Below are 27,756 nucleotides of genomic sequence, written 5' to 3' on the forward strand. Positions count from 1 at the left end.
TCTCCTGCAGCTGTTGCATTATGGGTATTTTTACAAACTCACCCTGACAGCATGGCTTTGAGGCTAATGCTAGTTTGCTAGCTTTCATGGCATTATGTCCTTTTCTATCGCTACTCTTAAGAAATTTATTTGAAAAGGAAAATATAGTCTATTTTCTTTGAAATGTTCACTATTTTCTTGGTGGATTGGAGCCTCTTGTCGTGAAAAACCATCCGGATGATATTCTTCATTTTTGTAATTCATCCGTAATATTCCTCCGGACTAAATCACACAATTCACCAATTAGTATAAAAACGTTTCTTTATTTGAAAAGACCACATAAAAAGGTACAAACAATAATTTCCAACAGGTGATTTAAAATCAAGAGTTAAATAGGGAAAATATATTCTAAAGAACAATAGAAATGTATCAAATGCACATTCGGAATCCTGTGGGTCGTACATTCATTCTACTCCGGCGTCCATTAAAACTCAATATAGGCAGATTTAGAAATTTGAGCAGCGCAGGAAGTAGCTGTTCCTCAGCACACGGTACAACCGGCCGCTCCTCAGGCTGTACTCGAACATGTAGGGTCCGTTGTACAGGTAGGTGAAACCTGCGGGGAAGACGCTTAGTGTGAGTTTTCTGCAAGTTCGCGACATTGTTTGGATGAAATACAGTACAGGGTTAAGAACAAAGACCAATATGAAGCCTTGCAGTCAATAGCTAGAAGAAAAAAATCAGCTTGGCTTTGCGTGAATGTAGCCTCGCGTTCTACCAAATGCCTTTTCAGTGGCTCCGAGCACTGAAACGCCCAAAACACAAAGAAAGTTTTCCATTTTCACTTTGAAAACCTTGCGGTGTAGAAAAGTCACGGAATCCCTCACCTCTGTGCTGGAAAGCGGCCGTCGCTCTGGTCAGACCTGAAAATGTCTGATCGACCCGCTTCTTCACGACTCTGCCCATTTGATCTCGATCCAGAGTCTTTCTGGCCTCATCATAACTGATCAAAAAAACAAAAACAAACAAAACAGAAGCAACGATTAGATACATTCAGTCAAAGTAATAAAAGAAGGAGGTCGCACTCAAAATGGAAACCGATAAATTCCTTGAACGCACCTGTAGTACACAGTGTCCACGAAGAAGAGAGTTTTGCCAGATTCCTTATCGTAGAGGACGGCGTCGACTTTCTTCACGCTCCTCGGCAGACCGAACATTTTGAGGGTCTTGGGATAACCTTTCGCCAGGGTGTAGCCCGAGAAGGCCCACACTTTCCTGTCTGTGGGTCAAAAGATTGATGAGAGGAGAGGTGAAACCGGGACCCCAGCCTGAATACGTTGGCACAGAGGGCATACAGTACCTTTGAAGAGAAAGATTCTGTCCAACCGCGGGCTCTCGTAAGCGGCGTCGATGTCGGTCGGGGCATTGGGCCAGAAGTTGGTGATCAGAGTCTGCTGAGGAGTATTGCTCTGAGGGTAGCTACGCCAGAAGAAGCTGAGAATACAAGCAAAACAACCAACATTTACTTAATTTGTGAGGGGAAAGCCTTCCTGAAGACCGTACAAAGACTCGTCAGACCCAGTACCTGCCCTTGAAGAAGAGCATCTCTCCTCGAAGGCTGGCGACGGCATCCAAGGTCATGGTTGAGTCACAGGCATCGGGGGTCGTCGGAGGCGTAGGTCCAACCACAGTGGGATCCTTGGAAGGGTTTGGACCTGCAGATAAAACGATGTGAGCACATCCCGTACCCAAGTACGCCAAACCTCCGAGGTTCAGTCCGTTGACAAGGACGAGCACAACCCACCGTAGAGGGACTGAATGCCGTTGACGTCGTCGCGAGGCAGAACGAAGGTGTCGGGGTTCCTGTACGAGTATGTTGGGTACATGAGGGCGCCGGGGTCGTCGGAGTGAGACAGACCCAGCGAGTGTCCGAACTCGTGAGCGGCGACCAAGAAGAGGTTGAAGCCTGACGGAGGAAGAAAAAAAAAAACAAATCCCAGAAGGACAGTTTAGCCACGAGACTTCGTGCAAAGCACATTTGTGGAGGAGTGGACGGCAGGCTGACCTCGGTTCAAGCGGAAATCGAAGGTCTCGTCGTCATCGAAGTGGGCGTCTCCCCCGATGCCCGACGACGGGGCGAAGGCGTGGGCAAGAGTTCCACCGGGGCCGTCGAAGGGGTAATAGTCACCGTGGGCTGTCAACAACAACAACAACACCATCATTTCCGATGTAATGTAGGTTATTAATGTCCATCAACACAAAACTATGATTTATCAAGTGAAAGACGCTTGATGGAATCTTTCAACCGACAACCTGCATCAACAGGAAACACTGAAAAAAAGAAAATATCTGCGAACACAATCGGCAAGCACCGGCATGTCACCTCTGGAACAATTTAGTCGTTGTTTTGCCAAGTGATTTATTATGTAATTATATCTTTGGACCGTCATAGTTACGGGATAAATGACACTCAAGTATGCAGCGAAGCAAAACAAAACCACGTCCCAGGAGATTTAACAGAAGATAAATCCACTAAAGCTTTATTGTACTTTTCTTTTTTTTTCAGGATTACACATAATCTCACTTTAATAATCGAATTCACTCAGAGTTTTATCCGACATACTGAGCATTGACAATAGAGTACTTAATTAAGTTCATTTACTCTAATTTTAGAATTTTGCGAGTCTGTTGTTTTTAAATCTTTAATGTTTTTTTTTTATTATGTTTTCAAATATCAATTTCATATATATATATATATATATATATATATATTTTTTTTTTTTTTTTATTTATTTTTTTTTTAATCTGTGGATTTAATTAAGTTATTTTTGTTTGTATCTTGCATTTTTTTTTTTTTACAGTAAATCAAATTTAATTTTAGTTTGGGTTGTACTGATGTTTTAAAAATTTTTTTTTTATTATTTTCAATTTTATTTTTATTTTTTTTATCTATTCTTGTTATGAAACCTTTCCTGCTTTGCTGCTTTGAATTAATATTACAAACAATCAAATCAATAAGTGATCAATAATAATAAATGTGACTAATATGTTTTATGGAATTAAGCCCTGCTTGGGGTTTCAGCACTTTAGCAGGTTTTAACTATGTTGATCATTCATTTTGAATAGAGAACGATATAAATATTGACATTAATTCAAACGTTTCAGCTCGTTTCATCAAGAAACCTTTATCACTTCATTACTAAGCACAAAAAAACGTATTCTTTTCCTGCCCTTGACTTGCGGAAGCCGCCGCTTCACTCACATTGCCGCCCGAATGAGATCATGATGTCGGCCGTCCCGCTGTACATCCTGCTGAAGGTCAGCGGCGTGACCCGGGCCCACACCTGCAGCGCTCTGTGGATGGAGTCGTCCACCTCCGCTGCAGACATGTCGGGCGTGTAGTTCACGATCCTGCATCGCACAGCAAACACCTCTTACACCCACTGGCTCGCTTCATTCTCCGGTTAACAAGCCTTTTAAATCACATGTCGTTTAAGTTATAGAAGAGCAACACTTTTACCTCGGACAGCTAATCAATACTTAAAAAAAACATCATAAAAGGAATATATTGTGATAGAGAATATTATCAATTTAGACTTTTTTACTATTTTTACTTGTAAATCTTGTTCATAATTATTATATGCGTATACGTCCATGTATATGTGTGTATATATGAGTGTATATGTGTGTGTATGTATGTCTTGTGTGACATTATCTAGAGCAGGGGTGTCAAACATGAGGCCCGGGGGCCAGAAGCGGCCCGCCAGAGGATCTAATCCGGCCGCCATGTGATTAAAAAAAATTTTTTTTTTAAGTATAAATATGAAAACTGACAAGAGGCGGATCTAAAAACACCAGATTGAAAATGACATTCAAAACCGCCCTTGGTCAGAATTTGACCCCCGACATTAATGCAATCTGTGGAGGTCACATAACGCAACGCCTTTCACAATAAAACAATAAGTCCAATTTATGTGAAGTGATACTTTAGACACGTAAACTCAAAAAAAATGTCCAGATGATGACAAATTGTTTTAATCCTGATACAAGTGACTGAGGGTTTCTTTTTTTTTTGCAAATATAATAATATCTGATTTCCTTTAGTATGTATATTTCAGAATAGGCTGGCAAATTCTTGCAAAAGAATCAAAAGAAGGAAAGACTTTGACATTTGTCCATATCTGCAGTTTAATATGTGACGTTTGACTTGTTGGGCCTCCAGAGGTCAGAGGTCAGATTAGTGTGGATGTGGCCCCTCAACTGAAATGCTTCCACCGATTCGTTAGATAATTGAGTTCCGTCTGTTCTTGTTTTTGTTTTCTGAAGACGTGAAAAACCAAAAAACAAAGGAAAGAATTGCCTGACCTGTACGTGAGGCTGTTTTTCTCCCACTTCAGGTCCCTCCCGAAGGTGGAGTAGCGGGCGACGGGGCCGTCGGGGACGCCGCAGCGGGGCTTCCTCATCAGCTGCAGGGTCTCGCCGTCCAGCGTCCCGGTGATGTGCAGACCGAAGAACCGCTGCATCTCCGTCAGCTTCTTGGTCAGCGGGCTGATGCCCCGTCTGGACGACGGCCCCCGCTGCTCCGTCAGGTTGAAGAAGGACTTCAGGTAGCTCTGAGGAGGGGAGGAACAACAACGACAACGACAACGACGATCACCAATGAGGTCCGCCGTCTTCCGGATTGGCGCACGGGTTTGAAAAGTCGGCGCGTACCTCTGCAAAGCCCTCGTCTTCCACGGTGACTTCCTGCGTCAGCGGGGCGCAGCGGACCGCCGCCGCCAGGCTCAGGAGCGCAAAGACACTCAAGGATCTCATGCTTCTTCTGTGCAGTTTACCTGGTAAGTGTGTGTGTGTGTCTGTGCATCGGAGGCGGCTCTTTATATAGGCCGTGGAAGAGGATGTATTGGCGGGAGGGCGTGTTGCGCAACGGCCTTGTTGCGCTGGTGACTCAAGGACGAGACCCATGTAAGGCAAGAGAAGGAAAAGAAAAATCCCCAAACCAGTTTGCGTTCATGACTCAGAAATACGACGCGCTATTAAAACCTGACGAAATTACAGTCCTGTGGATCGTTTTTGAAGAAACGTCCACGATTATATAACTTTCCCTCTGCACACGTCCCCCCGGGGGAGTTTGTCCCGAAAGTCCTCAGCAGGTTTGTTTGTTTTTCCTTCTCGGGAATGTCGCTGCCGATAAGGCCACTGAACAGAACAAGTCGGGTCTCGTCCGGACCGCAGGCCTCCTCGATCTATACTGCAACCACAAAGTCCCCCCTGGCAGGCCGACTGCACCTGATCCAATCACGACGTCCTTCCCGGCAGGATCTGATCTGGAAGAGTTCTGGAAGAGTTCTGGAAGAGCGGCTCCACCGTCGCTCGGAGACTCGGGCTCTTTGGAGGATCGGGGTGCAAAGGGGGCGAGCCGGGACGTCGATGTCGATATCGACAACAAACCTGGAGACGGCAGCGAGTCCAGGAGGTGGACGAGTCCACGTAACCTCTGGACTTTAGAGAGACGAGAAGGGAGGAAGACGATGCTGGAGCCAGCGTGACGGTCTAGATCAGTGTTTTTCAGCCACTGCGCCGCGGCACACTGATGTTTCCGCGAGATCTAGCCAGGTGTGCCGTTGGGAAATTAACCAATTCCACATTTTTTTCTAAAAAAACATTTGTTCTCACAGCGACAGTGTGTTGCAGAGTCATCATGTATAAATACTCTTCGCCACTAGAGGGCAGCACAGAACTTTGCAGGTGAAATGTAAAGTGACAGACGTCAGTGTGGTTCATCTCCACCTCCTGCTACCATCTTGTATCAAAGTACTGTGTCAGTGACAGTGATGGAGAAGTTTTTGAAAAGGAAGAATGTGAACCAGGATCTCAGCTCTTCATCCATCAGGTCCAGGTTTCACACTGAGGGAGTCACTATTCAAAAAAGACATTGGGAAATACTTTTTTTCTCTCAACCAGATGTTCTATTTTTTTTTTCCCTTTTTTTCTTTTTTTTTCTCTCAACCAGCCATTTCTATTGTGTTTTTAAATGTCTTGTTTTTTCGCTCAACCAGATCGTTTTTTCTTTTTTTCCTTTTTTTCTTTTTTCAGCCATTTCAATCTTTTTTTTTTCTTTTCCCCCTTTTTTCCCTTTTTTTTCTCAACCAGCCATTTCTTATATTTTTCTTTTTTCCTTTTTTTCTTGGTTTTTTCTTTCTCTCAACCAGCCATTTCTATTTTCTTGAAGAAATGAATGAGACGGATGTGGGACAATGTCCGAGCTGGAGGAGAGACATCAAATAGAATCAAATAGAATCAAATAGAAGAGCACTAATGGAAGAACAATGAATCCAAGAAGAATAAATGATGTAATTTCTCTGCATCAGGATTCCGTCTATCAAGATGACAAATGGCTTAAAATAATGAGGGGATGTTTTTTTTAATGTGCGTCACAAAAACGAATAGAATCCCTCAATTAACTTCTTATTATTACAATTCCAGTCCATGACCATAAAAACAGCAGAGAGCCTCTGTTGACTTTCCCTCCATTGTCTCATCAGTTAATGTTCATTTAGGTTGTGGAGCTTTTCGTCGTTGATTGTTCTTGTTGGTTCTCTCCAGGAACTTCGGTTTCCTCCCACATTCCAAAACTCTCACCTCGCCTGCAGGTGAGTTTTAACCCCGTGACGACCTGCCGGCTGAACCCCGCCTTCATCCCGTCAGCTGGGATCTCCTCCGGCTCTCAGCGTAAACCTGCAAAATTAGTCAAGTCAGTAAATGTGATTGCAAAAAGAAATAATAGAAACGTGACGACACCGACCACCTTTGAAATTTCATGTCTTCTTCAAATGAATCTCACTCTGTAATAATGTAACGTGAGACGTGATTTTCCAAACATTTGCTGCAGAAAATGTCTACAATCTCAACAGGAGGCCAATTTTAATGAATTTTAATGAAACCCTCTGCTGCAAAATAGAATGGAATGTCCTGAAAACTTGTCGACAGTTTTCTTTATCAGAGAATTATCAGGAAATACGATAAAAGTTAGTGATTCTAGTTGCACGTGTTTCTCCACACCGTCGTGTCCACATCAGAGGAACAACTTGTATTTATCTCAGTGCACAATAATCTACTTTATCCTTTTTTTTTTTTTTTTTACCTCTTTGCATGTATTCTCTATATGTCTCTTTAAATATTCACCGTTATTCAGTTGTGGTTGAAAACACTAGTTTCCTGAGAGGAGCAGTTGTGGATTCTGGATTGAGCAACATTTAAAAAGAAGGAAAATTAAAAAAAATCAACAAATGATCAATCAGAGTAAACAAACTGAGGTCAAAGTTGTTTTTTAAAGTTGCTGTTTTGTCACACGCTTCATTCTAGCGACTGCAGTTTCTCAACACTCGTCTGTTCATTGTGTTTTCTCAGTGACCGTGTTTGGTAACTTCCTCAGTTCTTCTTGAAAACATGAGCAGTCGTTAACCTCAGACAGATAACAATGAATGATGCCTTTTTTATTTATAGATTTTCTGAAGGGGAATTACCAACGCTCTTAAAAAAAAAGAAAAAAGCAAAGAAAGCTATGCAGCGACATATTGTAGAAATATATAAAACATCAATGTCATACAAAATAAAAGGCAACGCGGTGGAGATAATTTTACATTTATTGACAGTCTGTTCTTAAATATCTGATTGTTTTGTTTGTTGCCACTTAAATTTCAAACATGTGAAAACCCATTTTAGTGCATATGATTGACACAATTCACTAGAAAATTGTGAAATTATAAAAAAATGACTTATTGTGACAACATGTTTGAGTAAATACACGAGAGACGCATGTTAATGAGCAAATAATCAGTTACATTTATTCTGTGTTGCATAATTTTTGTCAAAAATGAAGGAAAAAAAGACACATTTTCTATTTAAATCTTAAAGCTGAAAACTGGGAAATGTGTGTGAATTTGGTTAGTTTTGATATTTATTCTATTATATATATTTACAATTTTGCGGCATTATTTAAAGAGAATTCAAACAAGTTATACAATTAAAAAAAAAAATGTTCTTAACGTCGCCCTTGTGTGTTTTTGTTTTCTGTCTAAGGACACAGATCGATGACACAATGAATGTTGGAGGAATTTGTGGTTCCCAAGTATTCAAATAGACTCAGATGAAATATCTGTCACTTCCTGTTTCCTTTGCATTTCACACCAATAAGCACTTTTTGTCGCCATGCGTGACAAATTGAATACATGACAATCAGCAGTGATGTACGTGTTTTATTCCTCCCACTCAGATGCAATAAAAACATTTTTAGAGATTACAACAAGATTTGACTTTATATTCATGCATCTTTTCAAGATTTCACGTCTTCAGGGTCTTTTGAGTGTTTTGGTTTTGTTGCTTTTTTTTTTTTTTTTTAGAAATTCTCTTCTTTCATTCGTTTTTAAATCTTGAAACTTCTTTATAGGACTTGTCTTGATCATTTCCTCTCATTTCCACATGTCGTCTGGTTCATTTGCACAACAGGTGAAACTGATTCCCAATCAGTGTTGCTTCCCACCTGGACAGGTTGATTTCACGCCAGTAGGATTTACTTGGAGTTACAGTCTGTTGTTTTAGTTTTTGTTGAGCGGTGCACTATAATAGTTATCCCCCGCCGTGGCTGATAGGCCCCGAAGGGGGATCTTGAAACAGTCTCCGTCCGTACGTCCGTCCGTTCGAACGTTTCTACCTATATCTCGGCAACCCCTGGGCCCACAGTGACCAAACTTCACATGTGGATACATCTCAGAGGGGGAAGGGATACTATGGTGACCTTGACCTAATTTGCATATTAAGTAGGTCACAGGGTCACGAAGTGCTTAAAAACACATTTTGGGCTCTGGAGGCCTAGGTTTTTGAGCTAGGGCTCTGAAATGTTATACACACATGATACACACTCCAGGGATAACCTCCATTACACCAAGTGACCTGACCTTGACCTTGAAGATTGGTAGGGTCTGAAGTTTGCTCGTCATGTTGCAGAATACATGTATTTTCATATAAGCATTTCCCCTCATTTCTCAGCAGTTCCTGGGCCCACAGTCACCAAACTTCACACATGGACACTCCACCTGGGGAGAAGGGGCACCATGGTGACCATGACCTAATTTGCATATCAGGTCACAGGGTCACTAAGTGCATAAAAAACACCTTTTGGGCTCTGGAGACGTATTTTGACATAGCTTCTGAAGAAGACCTTTCAGATTCTACATAATTATCTACTAGGACCCATGGAACACCCTCTAGTGTACCAAGTGTGCTGCCTTAGAGCTGGCTTTGTGAGAAAATATAAAGCCCTCCGGCGGGGGATTAGCCGAGCAACGGCCTTCTTGTTTTGTGTTTGCATTGAGCTGCTTCGCATGAAAACTCCCACCAGAATTCAGAAAATAAAAAAAAACAAAAAAACAAGCTTAAATCAGTATAGTATTGAACATATGGAAGCGAATGTGGCTCAGAAATCAACTTGACATGTATTCATAGAAATACTTTTCCCACTTTTGCATTTTTCTGACTCATAAATAAAAATGATCAATCATCCAAACTGCATTTTCATTTTCTTTGACAAGCTGCTTATTCTGTGACTTAGTTTTAATTTTCATCAAATTAATTTTGGCCACTATTTGCTGGGGCATCTTTTTAAAATTAAAACGTCATTTTCTTTTTTCATTTTATTTAAGTCACAGAGGACAAGCAGCCTTGCCAGAGAAAACGAAAATGCGGTTTGGATGATTGATCATTAATTTTCTATTTCTGAGTAAAAAAAAAAAAAGCAGTTTAAATCTGAAAATGAAAAAGTATTTCTATTAATACATTCCAAATTCATTTTTGAGGCACATTCGCTTGTAAACAGAGCTCAGATGTAGTTTTCCAGTTGGGCCACCAGTGGGTGCTGTTTCTTATATAATGGAAGCTCACATGAGAACAGAGACCAGTTCACTACAAACATTAACAACATCGAATACATTCTGGTGGACAGACGACCAAGTTGGATTGTTATTACGGTGACTGTCAGAAGAAAAGTCTCAGGAGAGCAGTATCTTTCAAGCATACTGTTCATTAATATTATTAAGATGACAAACCTCACTACGCATTATATGTAAATCTTCATTAAATAGGAATGTTTGGCTAAAGATTGAAGTGGAAATGTATATAAATGTGCTTGTGGAGCCAAGTTTGATCTGTTCTGTTCTGTCAAAACTGTAAACTGGTGCCATATAAACCATATATAGAAAGAACTATACATGTTGTATTTACATGTTAATTTCTGAACTTCACTTCACAAGGTTTTGAGCAAGTCGTGCACGCTTTTATTTCTTCTCGTCTGGACTACTGCAACGCACTTTATTCTGGCGTTAGCCACAAAGCACTTTCCCGCTTGCAGTTAGTCCAGAACGCTGCGGCACGACTTTTAACAGGGACCAAAAAACGAGAACACATCACCCCTATCCTTGCATCTTTGCACCGGCTCCCTGTTAATTTTAGAATTGATTTTAAAATTTTGTTGTTTGTTTTTAAAGCTTTGAATGGACTGGCCCCTCAGTGTATTACAGACCTCATTCAAATGTACCAACCCCCCCGCGCACTGAGGTCTGAGGGCTCCAGCTCGTGGGTCCAAAGACCAAGTGTAAAACCAGAGGGGGCAGAGCGTTCTCCGTTGTCGGCCCTAAACTGTGGAACGCTCTGCCCGTCCACGTCCGAACAGCCTCCACTTTAGACTGTTTTAAATCACGTCTTAAAACCCACTTTTATTCTCAGGCTTTTAACGCCGCGTGAGTCGTGTGGTCCCCTGTGTCTTTTATTTCTTGTTTTATTTCTTGTTCTCATTTATTTTATTGCTTTTTAAGCGTCTTTATATTTCTATTTATTCTTTTGAATTGTTTTATTCTTATTTATAGTTTCTTGATGTGTTTGTAGTTTTTGATCTATTTTTATTTTTATTTTATGGTTTTATACTTATTTAGTGTTGGACTTTTTAGTTTTATGTGCAGTATGTGAAGCACTTTGTAAACGCTTAGTTTTTAAAATGTGCTATATAAATAAAGTGGATTGGATTGGATTGGTTTGATTTAACTGACGTATTTTGTGTTTGAGTTTAAAAATGTTAGATGCTGAAGCCACTTGGGGGGAAAACATACAATATGTCGGGATTTTATGTGAAAATCAGCTTTTTCATGACCGTCCTTGTATTTGATGTGTGAATGCACGGTATGATTATCTGCTCGACAACTTAAAAAGCAAAGCGATTCAGTTGCCAGGTTTATATTTGGAAGACGTACAAAAATGTTGAATTTCATAACTTCAATTTATTTTTTACTCTTGTCACATTTTTTTCCAATTTACATTCAATACATTCACTTCATAAGTCACAGTTATCCTCCGATGCGCAGAAAGAAATGTATGAAAAAAACAACAATAAAATATGCAACAAAACGCAACTTCATTGAATGAGGACAAAAACAAAATCAGATCCAAAACTGCAGAACAAATAAATAGCCAAATAAGAGTTAAATTAATTTTAAAACAGTGATAACAGTCGTACAAAAACTTAAAACAAATAAGGTACCGTTTGGTTTTTGTCCAAATGGTATACATTCCATTTTTGCATGTAACATTGCAGGAAAATAAACATTAAGGCACATTCGTGGTCGATCGGTGTGGCTCCGCAAACCGCCGGCTGGCTCAGTAGTTGGAGCAGCGCAGGAAGTAGCTGTTCCTCAGCACGCGGTACAACCGGCCGCTCCTCAGGCTGTACTCGAACATGTAGGGTCCGCTGTAGAGGTACGTGAAACCTGCCGGGCAGAGGGGTCGACGGTGTTAGCGCTGCCGAATCACCAACGACGGCGTCCATTCCTGCACGCTCGGGTTCAACTCACCTCTGTACTGGAAAGCTGCCGTCACCTTGCCGGTCATGCCGGTGAAGGCCTCGTCCACACGTTTGGGGAATCCCTGATCCATAGTCTGCTTTTTCTCGTCGTACCTGAGGAGGAAGATTCGCCATTAGAACGATTCATCAAGTGTTGAGTCTTCCTGTACACCAAACTGGCTGGAGCTCACTGGTAGTAATCTCTGCCCACGAAGAACAGAGTCTTGCGGGACAGGACGTCGTAGAGGGCAGCGTCTATTTTCTTGGTGGTTTCGGGGAAACCGAAAGTGGAGATGGGTTTAGGATAGCCACGCACCAGGTCATAGCCGCTGAAGGCCCACACTTTGGGTCCTGGAGAATATCGAGGAAAGAAATAAGTATTCTGTGGACCCGAAGCATGAGGCGGCAGGCGTGAACACGGCGTGGGGTTACCTTTGAAGATCAAGACGTGGTCCGATTGCTGGCTCTCGTAGGCGGCGTCGATTTTGACGGGAGCGTCGGGCCAGAAGTTGGTGATGAGAGTCTGCTGAGGAGTGACGCTCTGGGGGTAGCTGCGCCAGAAGAAGCTAAAAACACACGATAGAAAGAAGAAGAAGAAGAAGAAAAAAACACGATCAGGAAAAAAAAACTCTTGAGTGAAGAAGAAGGTCGTTCCCGGATATCGGTGTGAGGTGTTTGGGCGTCCGTGTTCTACGATACCTGTCCTTGAAGAAGAGCATCTCGCCTCGCAGGGTGGCGACGGCGTCCAAGGTCATGGTGGAATCACAGGAGTCGGGTGTCGGGGGAGCCGTGGGTCCGGGCGCCACTGGATCTGTGCTTTCTCCTGGGGAAATAACCGTCACATTATCCATCAGGAAAGGTCATTCGAAGGGTGTTTGGTTGGAACGTCGCAGCAATACTGTGTATACCGAGGACTGACCATAGAGAGACTGGATGCCGTTTATGTCGTCCCGAGACAGAACGAAGGTCTTTGGGTCGGTGTACGAGTACAAAGAATACATGAGAGCACCGGGATCGTCAGAGTGAGATAAGCCCAGGGAGTGACCAAACTCGTGGGCGGCGACCAGGAAGAGGACGTATCCTGAAGCAGAAATGTGAGGGATGTCAGGTTTTTTTCTTTTTCCAGAATCAGAATCATGTGTGTTGAATCAAACGTACCTTTGTTTGAGCTGAAGGTGAAGGTCTCATCGTCATCAAAATGGGCGTCTCCACCGAGGTCGGTGGACGGGGCAAAGGCGTGGGCGAGAGTGCCATCGGGACCGTCGAAGGGGTAACCGTCACTGTGTGCTGCGGACGTCAACACAAGTCAATTCGGCCGAACCGGCGGACGCGCGAATTCCTTGTACCGTGACGCCACGGAGGCGCGAAGAACTTGGGACTCACACAGTCGAACGAAGGAGATCATGATGTCGGCGATTCCACTGTAGATCCTGGTGAATCTCAGCGGCGTGACCCGGGCCCAGACCTGCAGAGCTCTCTCGATGGAGTCGTCCACCTCGGCGGCGGACATGTCGGGCGTGTAGTTCTCGATCCTGTCGAGACGCAAGCCTCTGATCAACAAGCCCCGCAGCTCCGCCACCCTCCGCACAAACCGTCTCTCGACGCTCTCTCACCTGTAGGTGATGCTGTTTTTGTCCCACTTGAATCCGCCGAAAGTGGAGAATCGGGCCACTTTCTCGTCGGGGACGCCGCAGCGGGGCTTCTTCATCACGGCCAGGGTGTCGGAGTCCAGCGTCCCGGTGATCTGCAGACCGAAGAACTTCTGCATCTCCATCAGCTTCTGGGTGGAGGGGCTGGGGCCGCGGCGCACCGTCGGGCCGCTCTCCTCCGTCAGGTTGAAGAATTTCTTCAGGTAGTTCTGCGAGGGGGACGGGAAGTAAATGATGAGCTGACGGTGCGTCTGAAGCACCAACAAAAGAGCCAACTTTCGTTTTTCTGGAGCCGTAAAACATGTTAGTTGTCTAGCATAAAGAAGTAAATATCTACAATTGATCTCTATATATAATGTATATGTATAATGTATGTAATGTTGCAATACTTTTTATTGCATTTTTAACTCTTGTGGCTGTTTTTAAAGGTTTTTTTGTTTTTTTCCCCCTCATGGATTTTCCCACTTTAGCTATTTTATACATCTTGGCTGTTTTAGCCTTTTTGTTTGTTTGTTTTTTTTTAGCTGTTTATAGCTGCTGTATGTTTACCAATGTTTAGTGTTTTTTTTTCTTTTTTTTCTATTTTTTTCTTTACTTTTCTTCATTTAAAAAACTGTTTTCTCTCGTTTTGTTCTTTTCCCCTTTTTTCTCCTTTTTTCCATTTTTCGTTACTTCTTTACTTTTATTCATTTAAAAAATATATTTCTTTCTCATTTTGTTCTTTTCCCATTTTCTTTTATTTTTAAAACCTTTTTCTCATTTTTTTCTTTTCTCCTTTTTTCCTCTTTAAAATCTTTCTCATTTTTCTTCTTTTCTCCTTTTTTCTTTTTAAAATCTTTTCCCACATTTTCCATTTTCTTTCCACACATTTGTCCCCATCCATTTGTCCACTTCAACTTCATGTCCGACTGCCGTCTTGTCTCATTTATCTGTTTCTATCCTGCAGATTTGTCCATTTTTAAAGAAAATTTTTGAATGCAAACAAAATAAAATCAAACAAAAACTACATTTATTTCCATTACACCCTGTTGGAAGCTTCGGGGAGCCGCTACGGAGCAGCTGAAGAGCCACATGTGGCTCCAGATGTTTCTAAGTGGTGCGAGAAGGAGAAATAAAGAGAATTTACCTCGGCGAAGCTTTCATCTTGTTGGCTGACCTGCGCCAGCGGCACACAGCAGACTGCGGCCAGGAGGCCCAGGAAGACGCTCAGGTTCAATGTAGTCATGTTTCCTCTCAGGGGGGGGGGGGAAATGTGTCGCTCTCCACTGGAAGCAGGGCTTTTATATCCTGCCGACTCGGGGTTGTGTGAGTTGAGCAACTCTCCACCTCTCTGAGGGGAGTGACTCAGGAAAGTTGCCCTGTATGGTGACGACAGGAAGTGGCTGATTGCTCACGCAACCGATGATGTCATGTGGCCCCGGGGGCCTGTGAGTGTGTGTGTGTGTGTGTGTGTGTGTGGGAAGATTGTTGTCGCCGTCGCAATATTGATAAATCAATGCAATATTTGTTGAGACATGCTTAGTTTTTTTCCCAGCAGATTCTTTCTGCATACTCTATGTGGAAATTAACATTTCTTTTTTAAACCGGATTTGCACTTTTTATTTAATTTTGTTGGGCACTTTTGATGTCTGTTGTTTCTCTGAGCTCTGAAGAGCGTCATGCCCCGCCTGGATGGAAATCACGTCGGGGAAACGAGGATTCATGTCTTTTCTGTCATATGTATGTCTTTATCTGCACCACTTTACCTTCGTCACTTTATCTACATCACTTAATTGACCACTTGTACTTTAGGACTGAACCTGCACTGCCATCACTGGTATTATTATTTACTATAGTATGTTTATTGTACTTTTAATCTACACTTTGCCCCCCCCCCCATCATAGGTTAATTTCCTTGTATTTCATCTTACTGTATACTTTGCTCCCCTTAGAAGTTATTATACTTTATTACAGTTTGAGATTTTTATCCTATTTCTTTATTTTAGTCCTATTTTATTTTATTTTATTTTATTCATTATGACTTTTTACTGTAAATACTTTTGGTCCTTAGAGTTCTTGATAGTCACTGTATATAAGATTCCTCTATTCTTATCTAACTGTTTGCACATTTCTTGTCTTTCTTACTCCTGAGTCCTTAAGAGCAGAATGTAACAAGTACATTTCTCCATTGTGAGATCAATAAAGGCTTATCTTATCTTATCTTATCTTATCTTATCTTATCTTATCTTATCTTATCTTATCTTATCTTATCTTATCTTATCTTATCTTATCTTATCTTATCTTATCTTATCTTATCCTATCCTAGCTTAGCTTAGCTTAGCTTAGCGTATCTTATCTTATCTTATCTTATCTTATCTTAGCGTAGCGTAGCGTATCATATCTTATCTTAGCTTAGCTTAGCGTATCTTATCTTATCTTATCTTATCTTATCTTATCTTATCTTATCTTATCTTATCCTATCCTAGCCTAGCCTAGCTTAGCTTAGCTTAGCTTAGCTTAGCGTATCTTATCTTATCTTATCTTATCTTATCTTAGCGTAGCGTATCATATCTTATCTTATCTTATCTTATCTTATCTTAGCTTAGCGTATCTTATCTTATCTTATCTTATCTTATCTTATCTTAGCTTAGCTTAGCGTATCTTATCTTATCTTATCTTAGCTTAGCGTAGCGTAGCGTAGCGTATCTTATCTTATCTTGTCTTGTCTTGTCTTATCTTATCTTATCTTATCTTATCTTAGCTTAGCGTATCTTATCTTATCTTATCTTATCTGATCTTATCTTAATTTGAGATTAAAATAACAAAAAACAAATATCTTCCAGCGTAATCGTTTATGCACGAGAGAGAGGTATGCAGGAAAATGTTGATATTTCTTGATGGAATGAGGCGAGTCACCAGCAGGTCGTGATTTTCCACCTCGATTGGCCCGATTATCGATCCTCAGTCGCAGTTCTGGTGGAAATCTACTCGGCGGTCACGGTTTCCCAACACGCAGACGAAGCGTCGCCGGTAAATCAGCGGCAGGAATTGAAGAAATGAGTTAAAAATGAGGAACAAGTCGAGCCTCTTTGAAAGCAGCCGTATCGGTGGATCCCCATTTTTTTTACTTTAGATATAAATAAATATTGTTCTTCATTTGTGAATCGCAAAAAGTTTTATTCGATCCGTCGCCTGATTCTGGAGGAAAAATTGTGTTTTCAAACACAAACAGACACGATATCAGCGGGAAGTGAAAGATGTGATTTCTACAACTTTATTTATTAAAATGTTTTTATTTTAATGTTGTAAAATAATGCAGATGGAAATTAGCTCTGAGCTACATCTGGAATATTCATTAATACGCACTTTCCCGTTCAAATAAATCAATAATAGAAACGTAAGGAGTGTAAACGTTTGTCGTCATTAATCATTATTTAAAAGTCAGTGTCCTTCTGGTTTGGTACCAAACTGGAACAACACGTGCAAATATATAAATCCAATGAAATTGTGACATTTTCTTTTCACTATTATTCTCTTACTTTCTTAAATTTTACCGAAAAAGTGTTGGAGACGGTGAATGAAAACACAAAACGGGAATTTATTGTTCATTTGGCTGATGTGTGATCAGAAAAGAGTGACAATTATATATATATATATATATATATCTAAAATTCAAAATATAAACACAGTAGAAAAACTGTACTCTGATGCAAGGTCCTGATGCCATTATTGTGACATCACATTTCTTAACAACTTCCTGACGTCGTCCTCTGCTTCCTCTTTTCCGTTGCGCTTCTCACTGCCGATCACACGTTGCGTTTATTTGTTTTGCTCGTCGCTCCTCCGGCAGTCCAGCAGCTCGTTGTTTGGCCCGCTGGACGCCACGCTCTTCAGCTCCGTGTTGTATTTGTAGTTTAGGCTTCCCTTGAAGAAAAGCAGGAACCCTGCGGGGAAATCGGAAACTCTTCACCGCTGGAATGTAGCAGGCCAGTAAGGCTCAGATTTGAAACGGCAGCGTCTGCATGTGGAACAATAACATCGACATAAACATTGTGCAATGTCATTTTCTGAACTGAACATCAACAGTCGCCAGCAGTTTTAGAAACAATTTACTGAAAATAAAAAGTTACTTTTTACATGTAATTCAAGCTCAATACGGCAAATTTCAGTCTTTTGACTGAGTTTCTCATTGTTCTCATCTGAAGTTACATCTGTTAGAGGAGAAAGATGCTCTATAATCTGGTGTTAGAGGAGGAAGATGCTCTATAATCTCATGTTAGAGGAGGAAGATGCTCTATAATCTCATGTTAGAAGAGGAAGATGCTCTATAATCTGGTGTTAGAGGGGGAAGATGTTCTATAATCTGATGTTAGAGGGGGAAGATGTTCTATAATCTCATGTTAGAAGAGGAAGATGCTCTATAATCTGGTGTTAGAGGGGGAAGATGTTCTATAATCTGATGTTAGAGGAGGGAGATGCTCTATAATCTGATGTTAGAGGGGGAAGATGTTCTATAATCTGGTGTTAGAAGAGGAAGATGCTCTATAATCTGATGTTAGAGGGGGAAGATGTTCTATAATCTGATGTTAGAGGAGGAAGATGCTCTATAATCTGGTGTTAGAGGAGGAAGGTGCTCTATAATCTGGTGTTAGAGGAGGAAGATGCTCTATAATCTGGTGTTAGAGGAGGAAGATGCTCTATAATCTGATGTTAGAGTGGGAAGATGTTCTATAATCTGATGTTAGAGGAGGAAGATGCTCTATAATCTGGTGTTAGAGGAGGAAGGTGCTCTATAATCTGGTGTTAGAGGAGGAAGATGCTCTATAATCTGGTGTTAGAGGAGGAAGATGCTCTATAATCTGACATTAGAGGAGAGAGATGCTCTATAATCTCATGTTAGAGGAGGGAGATGCTCTATGATCTCATGTTAGAGGAGGAGGATGCTCTATAATCTGGCGTTAGAGGAGGAAGATGCTCTATAATCTGATGTTAGAGCTTCTTAACCACAACATATTCATGATAAAGGGAAGCTAAAGCTACGAGACACTGAGTCGTCTTTCATTGTGCCGTCATTGACAGACACCCCACCTACAGCTTCACCTCCACCTCCACCTCTACCTCCACCTTCACCTTCACCTCTACCTCCACCTTCACCTCCACCTCTACCTCCAGCTTCACCTCCACCTCTACCTCCAACTCAAAATGTCTCAATTTTCACAAACCCAAACTGTCAGGTCTGCGTCTCACCTCACGTTTCCTATTAACCAATGATCTCCTACCATCGTTACGAGCTCCACCTGCTCCACCTGCTCCACCCCTTCCTCAGTATTTAAACCTCCTCCCTCTGTGGTCTTCTCAACACGTCGCCCCTCTCGTCATCCGTCCTCCTTGATTCCCTGTGGGGTTGTTTTGTTGTGTTTTTTTTGTTTTTCCTGGACATTTCCTAAAATAGCTTTGGTCCAACCACCTCCTGACACGAACTCTGTGAAAATCACTACAATCTCAACATAAAGTAAATTTTAATGAAGCATTCTGATGAAAAATGCAGTGAAATGTCGAACGCTGCATGTTTTTTACAGACTCACCGTGACGACGTGGCTTTGAGGCCAATGTCAGTCTGACAGGTCTCATTATCTCAGTGTTGACTTGACACTACCCAAGAAATGTGCTTAAAAAGACCAAAAACAATTGTTTTCTTTGAAATTATTTCTGTTTTCTTTGTGATTTGTCTGGGTTGGACCCGTTTTAGCCTATGGGCCTTATGTATGAGACACTATTTCACTCTTAAAACATTTTTTTAAACTGTATTTCCAAAGAAAAATAGAAAGAAGGAAAGAATCATTTGAATTCATTAATACTTCAAAGGGTTTTTTCTTATGAGTCATAAACGATTTCCATCTAATTGAATGTGTTAAAGGACTTGAGAGTTCAGGTTCCTGAGCCGTTACTTTTAACTGATGCACCTTTAATTAAAATTTTAAATAAAAGGACACACAAACAGAACCCTGAGAACTCTGAGTTAATTCCCGTGTTTTCAGGCTGGCCAGCATGATAGGAGAAGTTCTGACGGTACCGTCGTGGACGACGGCGGCGTCTATCGGGGTCGGAACCCCCGGGAACTGCTCGTCCACGAGCGTCGCGGCTCCGTCCATCGCCTCCCGCCGCTCGTCGTACCTGCATGTGACACGCAGTGTCCAACGTCTCAGCGTCTCGGCGCTTCGGTCTTTGTTTCGTCTCGGCTTCACGCCGGGCGAACCGACAACAGGAAATACCTCCAACACTCGTTCCCGGTGAAGAAGAGGGTGTAGCGGCCTTCCCGGAAGTGGAGCGCGGCGTCCACGGCTTTGACCCTGGACGGGAAGCCCAAGTCCGAGATGTTCCTGGGAAAACCTTCCTGGAGCGACAGCTGCCTCAGCGCCCAGAACTGGTCCCCTGAAACAGAGTCGCATCCAGCCGCCGTGGAAAAACACCACCGGCCGCCGCCACCGTGGAAACACACCGCCACCGCCATCACCGTGGAAACACACCGCCACCGCCATCTCCGTGGAAACACACCGCCGCCATCACACTTTCTTCACAGATGTCATTTTAAAGACATTCGCCAACGACAACTGGCCGAGGAGGTTTACGTCTTCGTCTGCATGTGTTTGCATGTTTGTATATTTGTTTGTTTGTTTGTTTGTGCATTTGTTTGTTTGTGTGTTTGTTTGTGCATTTGTTTGTTTGTTTGTGCATTTGTTTGTTTGTTTGTTTGTTTGCATATTTTGGGTTTTTATTTGTTTATATGCTTAAAAATTTTTTTTATCTATTCATTTATTTGGTTTTGTTTATTTGTTTTGTTTATTTATCCACATTTTTTCATTTATTTGTTTGTGTTTCATTTTTGTTTGTCTATCTGTTAATTTATTTACTTAATATTATTGTAGATTGTTTTTTGTTAATTTGTTTGTTTGTTTGTTTGTTTATTTATGTATTTGTTTATTTGTATTTTTATTTACATATTTGAACAACCAAAAACCACTCGTCCAAATTGCTTAAATGTTTTTCAGGGATGACGTGTCGTCATCCGGGGACCAATTGATTAGATTATGGGACGTTAACGACAAAACCGTTTCCGAATAAATCCTAAAAAAAAAAAAAAAAACCCTGTGAAACTTCGGTCCTATGCATTTCCTTTCATCTCATCAAATTAAATGTCCTTCGAACACAAATATTTGCGCTCGTCTTCATTATATCTGTGTTCTGGTTACACAACAGACACAAAGTGTGCAGTTCCAGTTCAGACCAGTAGGTGGCTGAGGTACTATACCACCGAAACAATCTGAAAGCTCAGACCCCGTTTCCATGACGACGAGATGTTTTACGTTTTAAACTGCAACGTTTTGAAATAAATATCCGTTTAGACGAAATACTGAAAACGATGTAGTTTGCACGTTTGGCCACCAGTGGGTGCTGTTTATATATAATTCAATCACCTCACATTGAAAAACCACGTCTTTCAAAGGTGCTTTGTAAATGAAGTTCTATTCTATTGTATTCTATTCTAAACATCCCGGTTCCGCTTCAGTTTACCTTTGAAGAACACGCTGACGTACTTCTCCACGTTCTCATACGCTGCGTCCAGGTGTGACGGGACGACGTCCGGCCACAGGCTGCTGATCAGGGTGATTCCGGTTTCGTCGAACTGGGGATGTTTGCGCCACATGAATCTGAACAAACGTGCCGAGTTCAGACTCGTAGCGGCCGAAGAGTTGTAGAGCGGAATAGAATAGAACAGAAATGTGTGGACCTGTCTTTGAAAAACAGCAGCTCCTGCTGTAATTCTGTCACGGCGTCAAAAGACAAGTCCGGATCACATTTGTCAGGCGTTCGCGGGGGAGGACTCCTCAGGACCAGCTGGGCAAAATTGGGACTGATGCCTGCCGGCAACAGGAGGCAGCAGATTAGGCCGCAATCCCGCCGACTCGGCACTTTCTGTACATATCATCCGCAAAGAATATCAACCTAATTTACACATAATCTGAGATATTTGTGAAGAATTCTTTCAGACATTCCTGATTTCCATGAAACAGTATTTTCCCTTTGTCCATTTGGCCAATGTTAATAAATAAAATTTAATAAACCAGTAATACATACTATATGTCTTTAACAAATCCAAAACACAGGAATTTGACAAAAGCTGCAAAGAACTTGTAGTTTAATTCTCGCTAATAGAATCTTATTTATGTATTGTTTCATTATTCTATGCTGTTTCCCCAGATGATTTTATTTCCATTCCCGGCCAGTTATGTAATAACTTCTGTTATTTATTATTGCCTTCGCCAATGAAGGTTGACCAATAAGTTTTTTTCTTATTTATTTATTTTACAAAGTTTTCGCAAAAAACCTCTCATCCAAATTGCGTGAAATCTTCAGGGATGATTTATCATCATCCAAAGACCAGTCGTTTCAATTTTCGGACGTTAACGACTGACTGTTTCCAAATAAATCCCCCAAAAAACAACAACAACAACCACAAAACGCCCCATACAAAGTGGATGAGAGAGGCTCCTCACCGAGGAGATCAAAGGAGATCAGCATCTGTTGCCGCGGAGATGCTCCCCGCTCAGTGATGTAGCTACCTGACCGAGCCCGTTAGCATCAACATCGGCTATCATGCTAGCAATGCTAAGTGGCGAAGGGTCCGCGCTCTACCGAGTGTAGCTCTATTTTGAATAAAGTCAATATCGGCTCCAAAAAGTTGTTATTGACTTTACGACCTTAAATATTCCATATTTGGCCACGATTTAGTCGTCAAACTTGCTATCAGTCTGTATCAACCAGATAAATGGATAAATCGTAGACCGACGCTAACATGGCTAAACCTCTGGATCCTCCTCAAACCCACCGTAGAGATGCTGGATGTCTTTGACGTCCCGAAAGGAGAGCTGCAGCTCGTCGTCGGGGGCAAAGTTGTAGGCCGGGTACATGACGGCTCCGGGGTCCGGGGAGTGGGACAGGCCGAGGGCGTGGCCGAACTCGTGCACCGCCACGACGAAGAGGCTGTAACCTGCCGCATGTTGACGTTTTGAAGAAAAATCACGATGAGAACCAAAATAGGCGTGAGTCTGTGGGTTCCTCGTGACACGTTCGGTTTTACCAGTGGAATTAAAGCTCCAGTCCTCTTGGGCGTCAAAGTGCACGTCTCCTCCGATCCCGGAGCCGGGCAGGAAGGCGTGAGCCAGGATTCCTCCGCCGCCGTCGAACGGCGAGCCGTCGGCGTGATCTGCAGCGCAGCATCAAACTGTTGTAGTTATTAAACCAGTGGGCCTGAGAGCTCAATCCATAGTGGTGTGATTCATTCACACATCAAGCTCTTTCAGCAGAAATACCATCATGAGGGTATAAACTCTTACATTAATATTTATGGTTATTGACTGTTGCCTCGGTCGTTTTATCTGATCGGGACTTTTGTTCATATCGAGGATAGAAATACGAATAAAATGACTTGAAACCTGAGATTTGGTTCATAATTCAAACTGTGTATTTCTCTTGGTGCATAAATCACATCTTCTTAAACACTTCAGAAACGGGCGTTTATATCTCATTTACACTAGAGTGAGAGTTTATCTTTTCAGTCATACATCAGACACTTTTTATCCCTGTTTCTTGAAAATGTATTCAACATACTGTGAGAATTTTATCCCACTTAGAGATCTTTTTTATTTTTACCGTCAGCAACAAGCGGGAAAAGGTTATGTTTTTGTCTGCATTAATTTAATTTAATTTAATTTAATTTAATTTAATTTAATTTAATTTAATTTAATTTAATTTAATTTAATTTAAGTTTTGTTTATTTATTTATTTATTTATTTATTTATTCATTCATTCATTCATTCATTCATTCATTCATTCATTCATTCATTCATTCATTCATTCATTCATTCATTCATTCATTCATTCATTCGTTTATCTATTTATTTATTCTGCCTGTTCTAAATAAAATATATTATACTAAATAATTATAAATAAATATTACTGTTATAAATAAATAAATACAGGCAAACGGCTAACATACCAGCAATGCTAACTCGGTTCCACAACCAAATGTGGTGAAGGACCGCTCTCTACCGAGTGTAGCTCCAGTTTCAAATAGTTTGTAAATGCTATAAAGTTTCGCAGGTTCCACGTGAATGACGTATATTTGTGTTTATTCACAAAGATATTAGAGGAAATAGCCTTTTAGGGTGCAAAACCCTCAATTTAAAGTGTTTTAACGACTCATGACCAGTGAGAAACATCAAACACCGATACCGCACGTGGAAACTCTACCCACGTATATCTACTCTTCGCTCACTGAACTCACCGCCGGTGTGGAAGGAGACGACGATGTCGGCGTCTCTTCTCTTCCGCTTGCGAAGTTTCATCGGCGCGACGTCGGACCAAATGTCCCAAGCGGCTCTGAAGGTTTGACGAACTCTGGAGGCGGAGACGGGGAGGCCGCGGCCGACGACCCTGACGAACACATCATCTCCGTTCACTCGACCTTTCACAACCTTTCACACAAAACCGAGCTGAAGCCATGAACTTGTATGGAATAGTTCACTTCTCGGTGTTGGAGGATTGCAGGGGAAAGACAAACACAAGCTTATAATTTGCCATTTTTATCTTTATTAAGTTGCCGTCAGATAATCAGATGTTGAAATTGTCCTCAATGCAAAACCCTGTATTTTTATTGGACTTAAATAATAAACTAAAAAATAAATAAACATCCAGCTGGAAGTGATTTTATAACGTCAAGAAAATAAAAAAGTTTGTTTCCAAATACTTTATTCAACTATGGGAACTGTTGTTTGCTTTCTTTGAACTCCTTCAAAATAAATCTCTTACAAACTGGTGAGTGAATCTGCTTTCTCATTCCGTTATATTAATTCAATTTATTATTTTTTATTCATTTATTTATTTGTGACATGTTTTTGTACTTGTACTGATTCTCTCAGCATATAAAATTATATTTAATAAACCTAGAAAAAATTTTTATTAAATAAAACTATATCATTCCATGTATTTCTTTTACATAATACCAACCTTGTATGGATTTAGTAATTTTATTTTATTATCTGAAAATTTTGTTTATTTTTTTGCTCTTTTAAATTATGGTTGTGTTTCACTCCACAAGCCGCCGCCTTCTTCTTCTTCTTCTTCTTCTTCTTCTTCTTCTTCTTCTTCTTCTTCTTCAGCAGTTGGCATCTTTGAAGTTGCACTACTGCCATCTGCTGGTTCCAGCTAGTCTACACCATTCCGACAAGAAAGAAAGAAAGAAAGAAAGGGATGCTCTGCGTCCACCTGTAGCTGAGCGTGTTCTTCCTCCAGCGCATGGTGTCGGCAAACGGCTCTGCGTCGGCCAGGCCGCAGCGCGGCCGCCTCATGGCCGCCACCGTCTCCTCCGTCAGCTCGCCGCTCGGCGGCAGGCCGAAGAAGCGCTGCATCCTCCGCAGCTCGTCGCAGGCTCCGCCCTTCCAGCCGTCGTCCGGCGCCGCGGCCCGGCTCCGCCTCCCAGGCCGCAGGCCGTAGAAACGCCGCAGGTATTCCTGTGGGGAGCAGAAAACACTTTGATGTTTGTGTTTTTTGTCATCACAACAAGGGAAAACACTTTAATGTTTGTTTTTTTGTCGTCACAGCAAGGGAAACACTTTGATGTTTGTTTTTTTGTCGTCACAGCAAGGGAAACACTTTGATGTTTGTTTTTTTGTCATCACAGCCAGGGAAAACACTTTGATGTTTGTTTTTTGGTCGTCACAGCAAGGGAAACACTTTGATGTTTGTTTTTTTGTCGTCACAGAGAGGGAAAACACTTTGATGTTTGTGAAACCTTCCCTAAAAAATAAAATAAAAGGGATGCTTGGGAGGGTCTCAAAGTGCTGTTACGTCGTTTTTGAGCTTTTAGTCAAAAACTAAAAAGAAATGAAGTTCATAATGTAATTCGTCATAAACCCAGTGAAAGTAGCCGAGAACGCTCAAACTCAAACGCAAACATGCTAACTGCATGGTTAGCATGTTGTAGCAGACGTGATTTTCAAAGTGTCGCAGTAATAAATGTGAAGTTTATCTGAAACGAAAAGGTCATGTGCAACACAAATTAGCTTAGCCTACAAAGTTAGCGCACTCCAAATAAATATGTAAAATCCAAATAAAAAAAATAAAGGAACTTTAGAAATTTATGTCTGAACTAAATAAGTGAAATGTTTCCACCTTCATTCTGATCCATTTATTATTATTATTATTATTATTATTATTATTATTATTATTATTATTAGTATTATTATTAGTATTATTATTATTATTTATTCACCTGCAAATGTATATTTACTGCTGAGACACCGCCTCCAAATCATCCTTGGTATTATTAACACAATATATTGTAATGTAATGTAATAAAATCAAATATATGGCTATATAAAATAAAAATACAATCCATTTCTTATCGTGTGCATTTTGTACATATCATCATAAAAAGTCTTAAATTATATCCTGTTAAACTAAACAAGCCTTAGTCAGGTTCCTTCCCACCGTTCAGACGTTTAAACAGATTGACAGTCTAAAATGTGTATTTCTTGGCAGACGTCCGCGCCGCTCTTTGTACAAACACATTCATTTATGTAACCACAAGAAGATTATCGCGTCTTTCTGAAGAAGTGAGTCAGACTGAGATCAGAGACAAACGTCACTCGTTCACATCGTCGTTTCGCAGGAAATAAGATATTTCTTTAGTTGTATTTTAGTTTTGGTTGCTTTATCTTAGTGTGATTAAATAGTTTCAGTTCTGAACCTCTGGCAGAGGAGGTCGTTTTTATATTTGTTTATTTTCTTTGTAATTTTAACAAATTTACTGTCACGTAAATGTGCACAATTTGAAATATAGGAACTAAAAACTATGTTTTTCAATTAGCTTGTTTCAGGGGTGATGTTTTGTTGCTACTCTTTTAATGTTTCAGAGGAAATCAGGAGTATTGATACGCATTTATGGAACTAAATTGATCCCAGGCTTAATAAAGATGTAATTAAAATGAGTAGTTTTGACATTTTACTTCTTTCCTTCCATGTTTAATTAGATAAACGAGTAATACGTGTTTAGCAGGGACCTGGATGCAGATTATTTATTTAGTGAGAATGTATTATCATAACATATAGACCAGTTCAGTTTAGTTTAGTTCATTTATTGTTAAAATAAGAAAAAAAAAAAAGTTCATTAAAAAAATAAAAAGCAAACAATAAAGTTCAATAGATCTGCATAGCTACTCTTGCTTATATTAGCAATTTATTTAAAAAGAAAACAATAAACAAACAATAAAAACAAATAACCATTATTATTCTTATTCATAGATAGATAGATAGATAGATAGATAGATAGATAGATAGATAGATAGATAGATAGATAGATAGATAGATAGATAGATAGATAGATAGATAGATAGATAGATAGATAGATAGATAGATTTGTGTTTGTTGATGACAATAACAAAAAATGAGGATGAATGTAAAAAAATGAAGAATCAAGACTTTTACTCTGACGAGACGTTTCCTATTGATTTCTATTGATTATTGATCCATGGAGTCATTAAAGATAAACTATATTTATATAAAGTAAAAAGCCTCATGAAGCTCTGCAGCCAATTAAAAAGGATTAATTGGATTGAAACAAAACTTGAGTTGCAGGAAGGTTGGAAGAAGTTTCCTTTTACAACTTCCACTGTTTGGTCACTTAACTTAACTTAACTTAACTTAACTAAACTTAACTTAACTTAACTTAACTTAACTTAACTTAACTTAAGGTTTTATAAAAATCGCAGCTCAGATCTGAACCAACAACCTGCAAGGCGCCTCATCCTCGGTACGAACGGAGAAATAAATACCTCTGCAAAGCGCCGGTCAGCTTCAGGAGGTCCGGCCTGCGGCGGCGGCGATGGGGGGGGGCCGGCGGGGGGGGGCAGAGGCGTCATGGCCGCCGGGCCCAGCGTCAGGAGAGCGGCGACGCTCACCCAGAGCATCCTGACGCTCCGCCGAGAGGAATCCAGTGAGCGAGAGAGAGCAGGTTAACCTTGGGGGGGTGGTGGGGGTGGTGGGGGGGGGGGGGGGGGGGGGGGGGTCTACAGCTGAGGCCACCTCTTCATTATCCCTCTCAGCTCCTGTTCCAACAAGCTTTTCTTTATCCGTCCCCTGGTGGCAGCAAGGCCACCCTGGAACCGCCGGACGACGACGAGCTGACGGTCCGTTAGCGTAACT

General features: G+C 41.1%; 2 protein-coding genes across 2 annotated transcripts; both read right to left on the reverse strand.

The window, feature by feature from the left end:
• Positions 1–332: 332 nt before the first annotated feature.
• mmp13a (matrix metallopeptidase 13a) lies at positions 333–14,752 on the reverse strand. Its single transcript, XM_080509062.1, has 21 exons — positions 14,642–14,752; positions 13,480–13,724; positions 13,250–13,398; positions 13,025–13,153; positions 12,786–12,947; positions 12,566–12,689; positions 12,299–12,432; positions 12,058–12,217; positions 11,877–11,980; positions 11,697–11,792; positions 5,269–5,430; positions 4,693–4,835; positions 4,345–4,592; positions 3,242–3,390; positions 2,045–2,173; positions 1,784–1,945; positions 1,565–1,694; positions 1,340–1,473; positions 1,099–1,258; positions 867–982; positions 333–595 (listed from the first exon to the last, which is right to left on the reverse strand). Exons 1-21 carry the CDS (start codon positions 14,738–14,740, stop codon positions 486–488), a joined length of 3,045 nt encoding a protein of 1,014 aa, XP_080365188.1. The 5' UTR covers positions 14,741–14,752; the 3' UTR covers positions 333–485.
• Positions 14,753–17,313: 2,561 nt separating this feature from the next.
• Positions 17,314–27,521, reverse strand: LOC308139601 (collagenase 3; the record flags this gene model as incomplete). Its single annotated transcript, XM_080509063.1, has 10 exons — positions 17,314–17,438; positions 19,568–19,668; positions 19,767–19,926; positions 21,067–21,203; positions 21,284–21,413; positions 22,382–22,543; positions 22,634–22,759; positions 23,840–23,988; positions 24,820–25,064; positions 27,387–27,521. 10 exons carry the CDS (start codon positions 27,519–27,521, stop codon positions 17,314–17,316), a joined length of 1,470 nt encoding a protein of 489 aa, XP_080365189.1.
• Positions 27,522–27,756: the final 235 nt, after the last annotated feature.

Source organism: Blennius ocellaris, assembly GCF_963422515.1.
Source record: "Blennius ocellaris genome assembly, chromosome: 14".
Taxonomy (NCBI): Eukaryota; Metazoa; Chordata; class Actinopteri; order Blenniiformes; family Blenniidae; genus Blennius; species Blennius ocellaris.

Coding starts and splice junctions, on each gene's coding strand:
- mmp13a (XM_080509062.1), bottom strand. CDS start 14,740: ATGACTACATTGAACCTGAGCGTCTTCCTGGGCCTCCTGGCCGCAGTC. Junction 4,836..5,268: donor GGACGTCGTGATTGGATCAG/GTGCAGTCGGCC, acceptor TCCGATGCACAG/ACACACACACACACTTACCA. Junction 2,174..3,241: donor GATCTCATTCGGGCGGCAAT/GTGAGTGAAGCG, acceptor TGTTGTTGACAG/CCCACGGTGACTATTACCCC.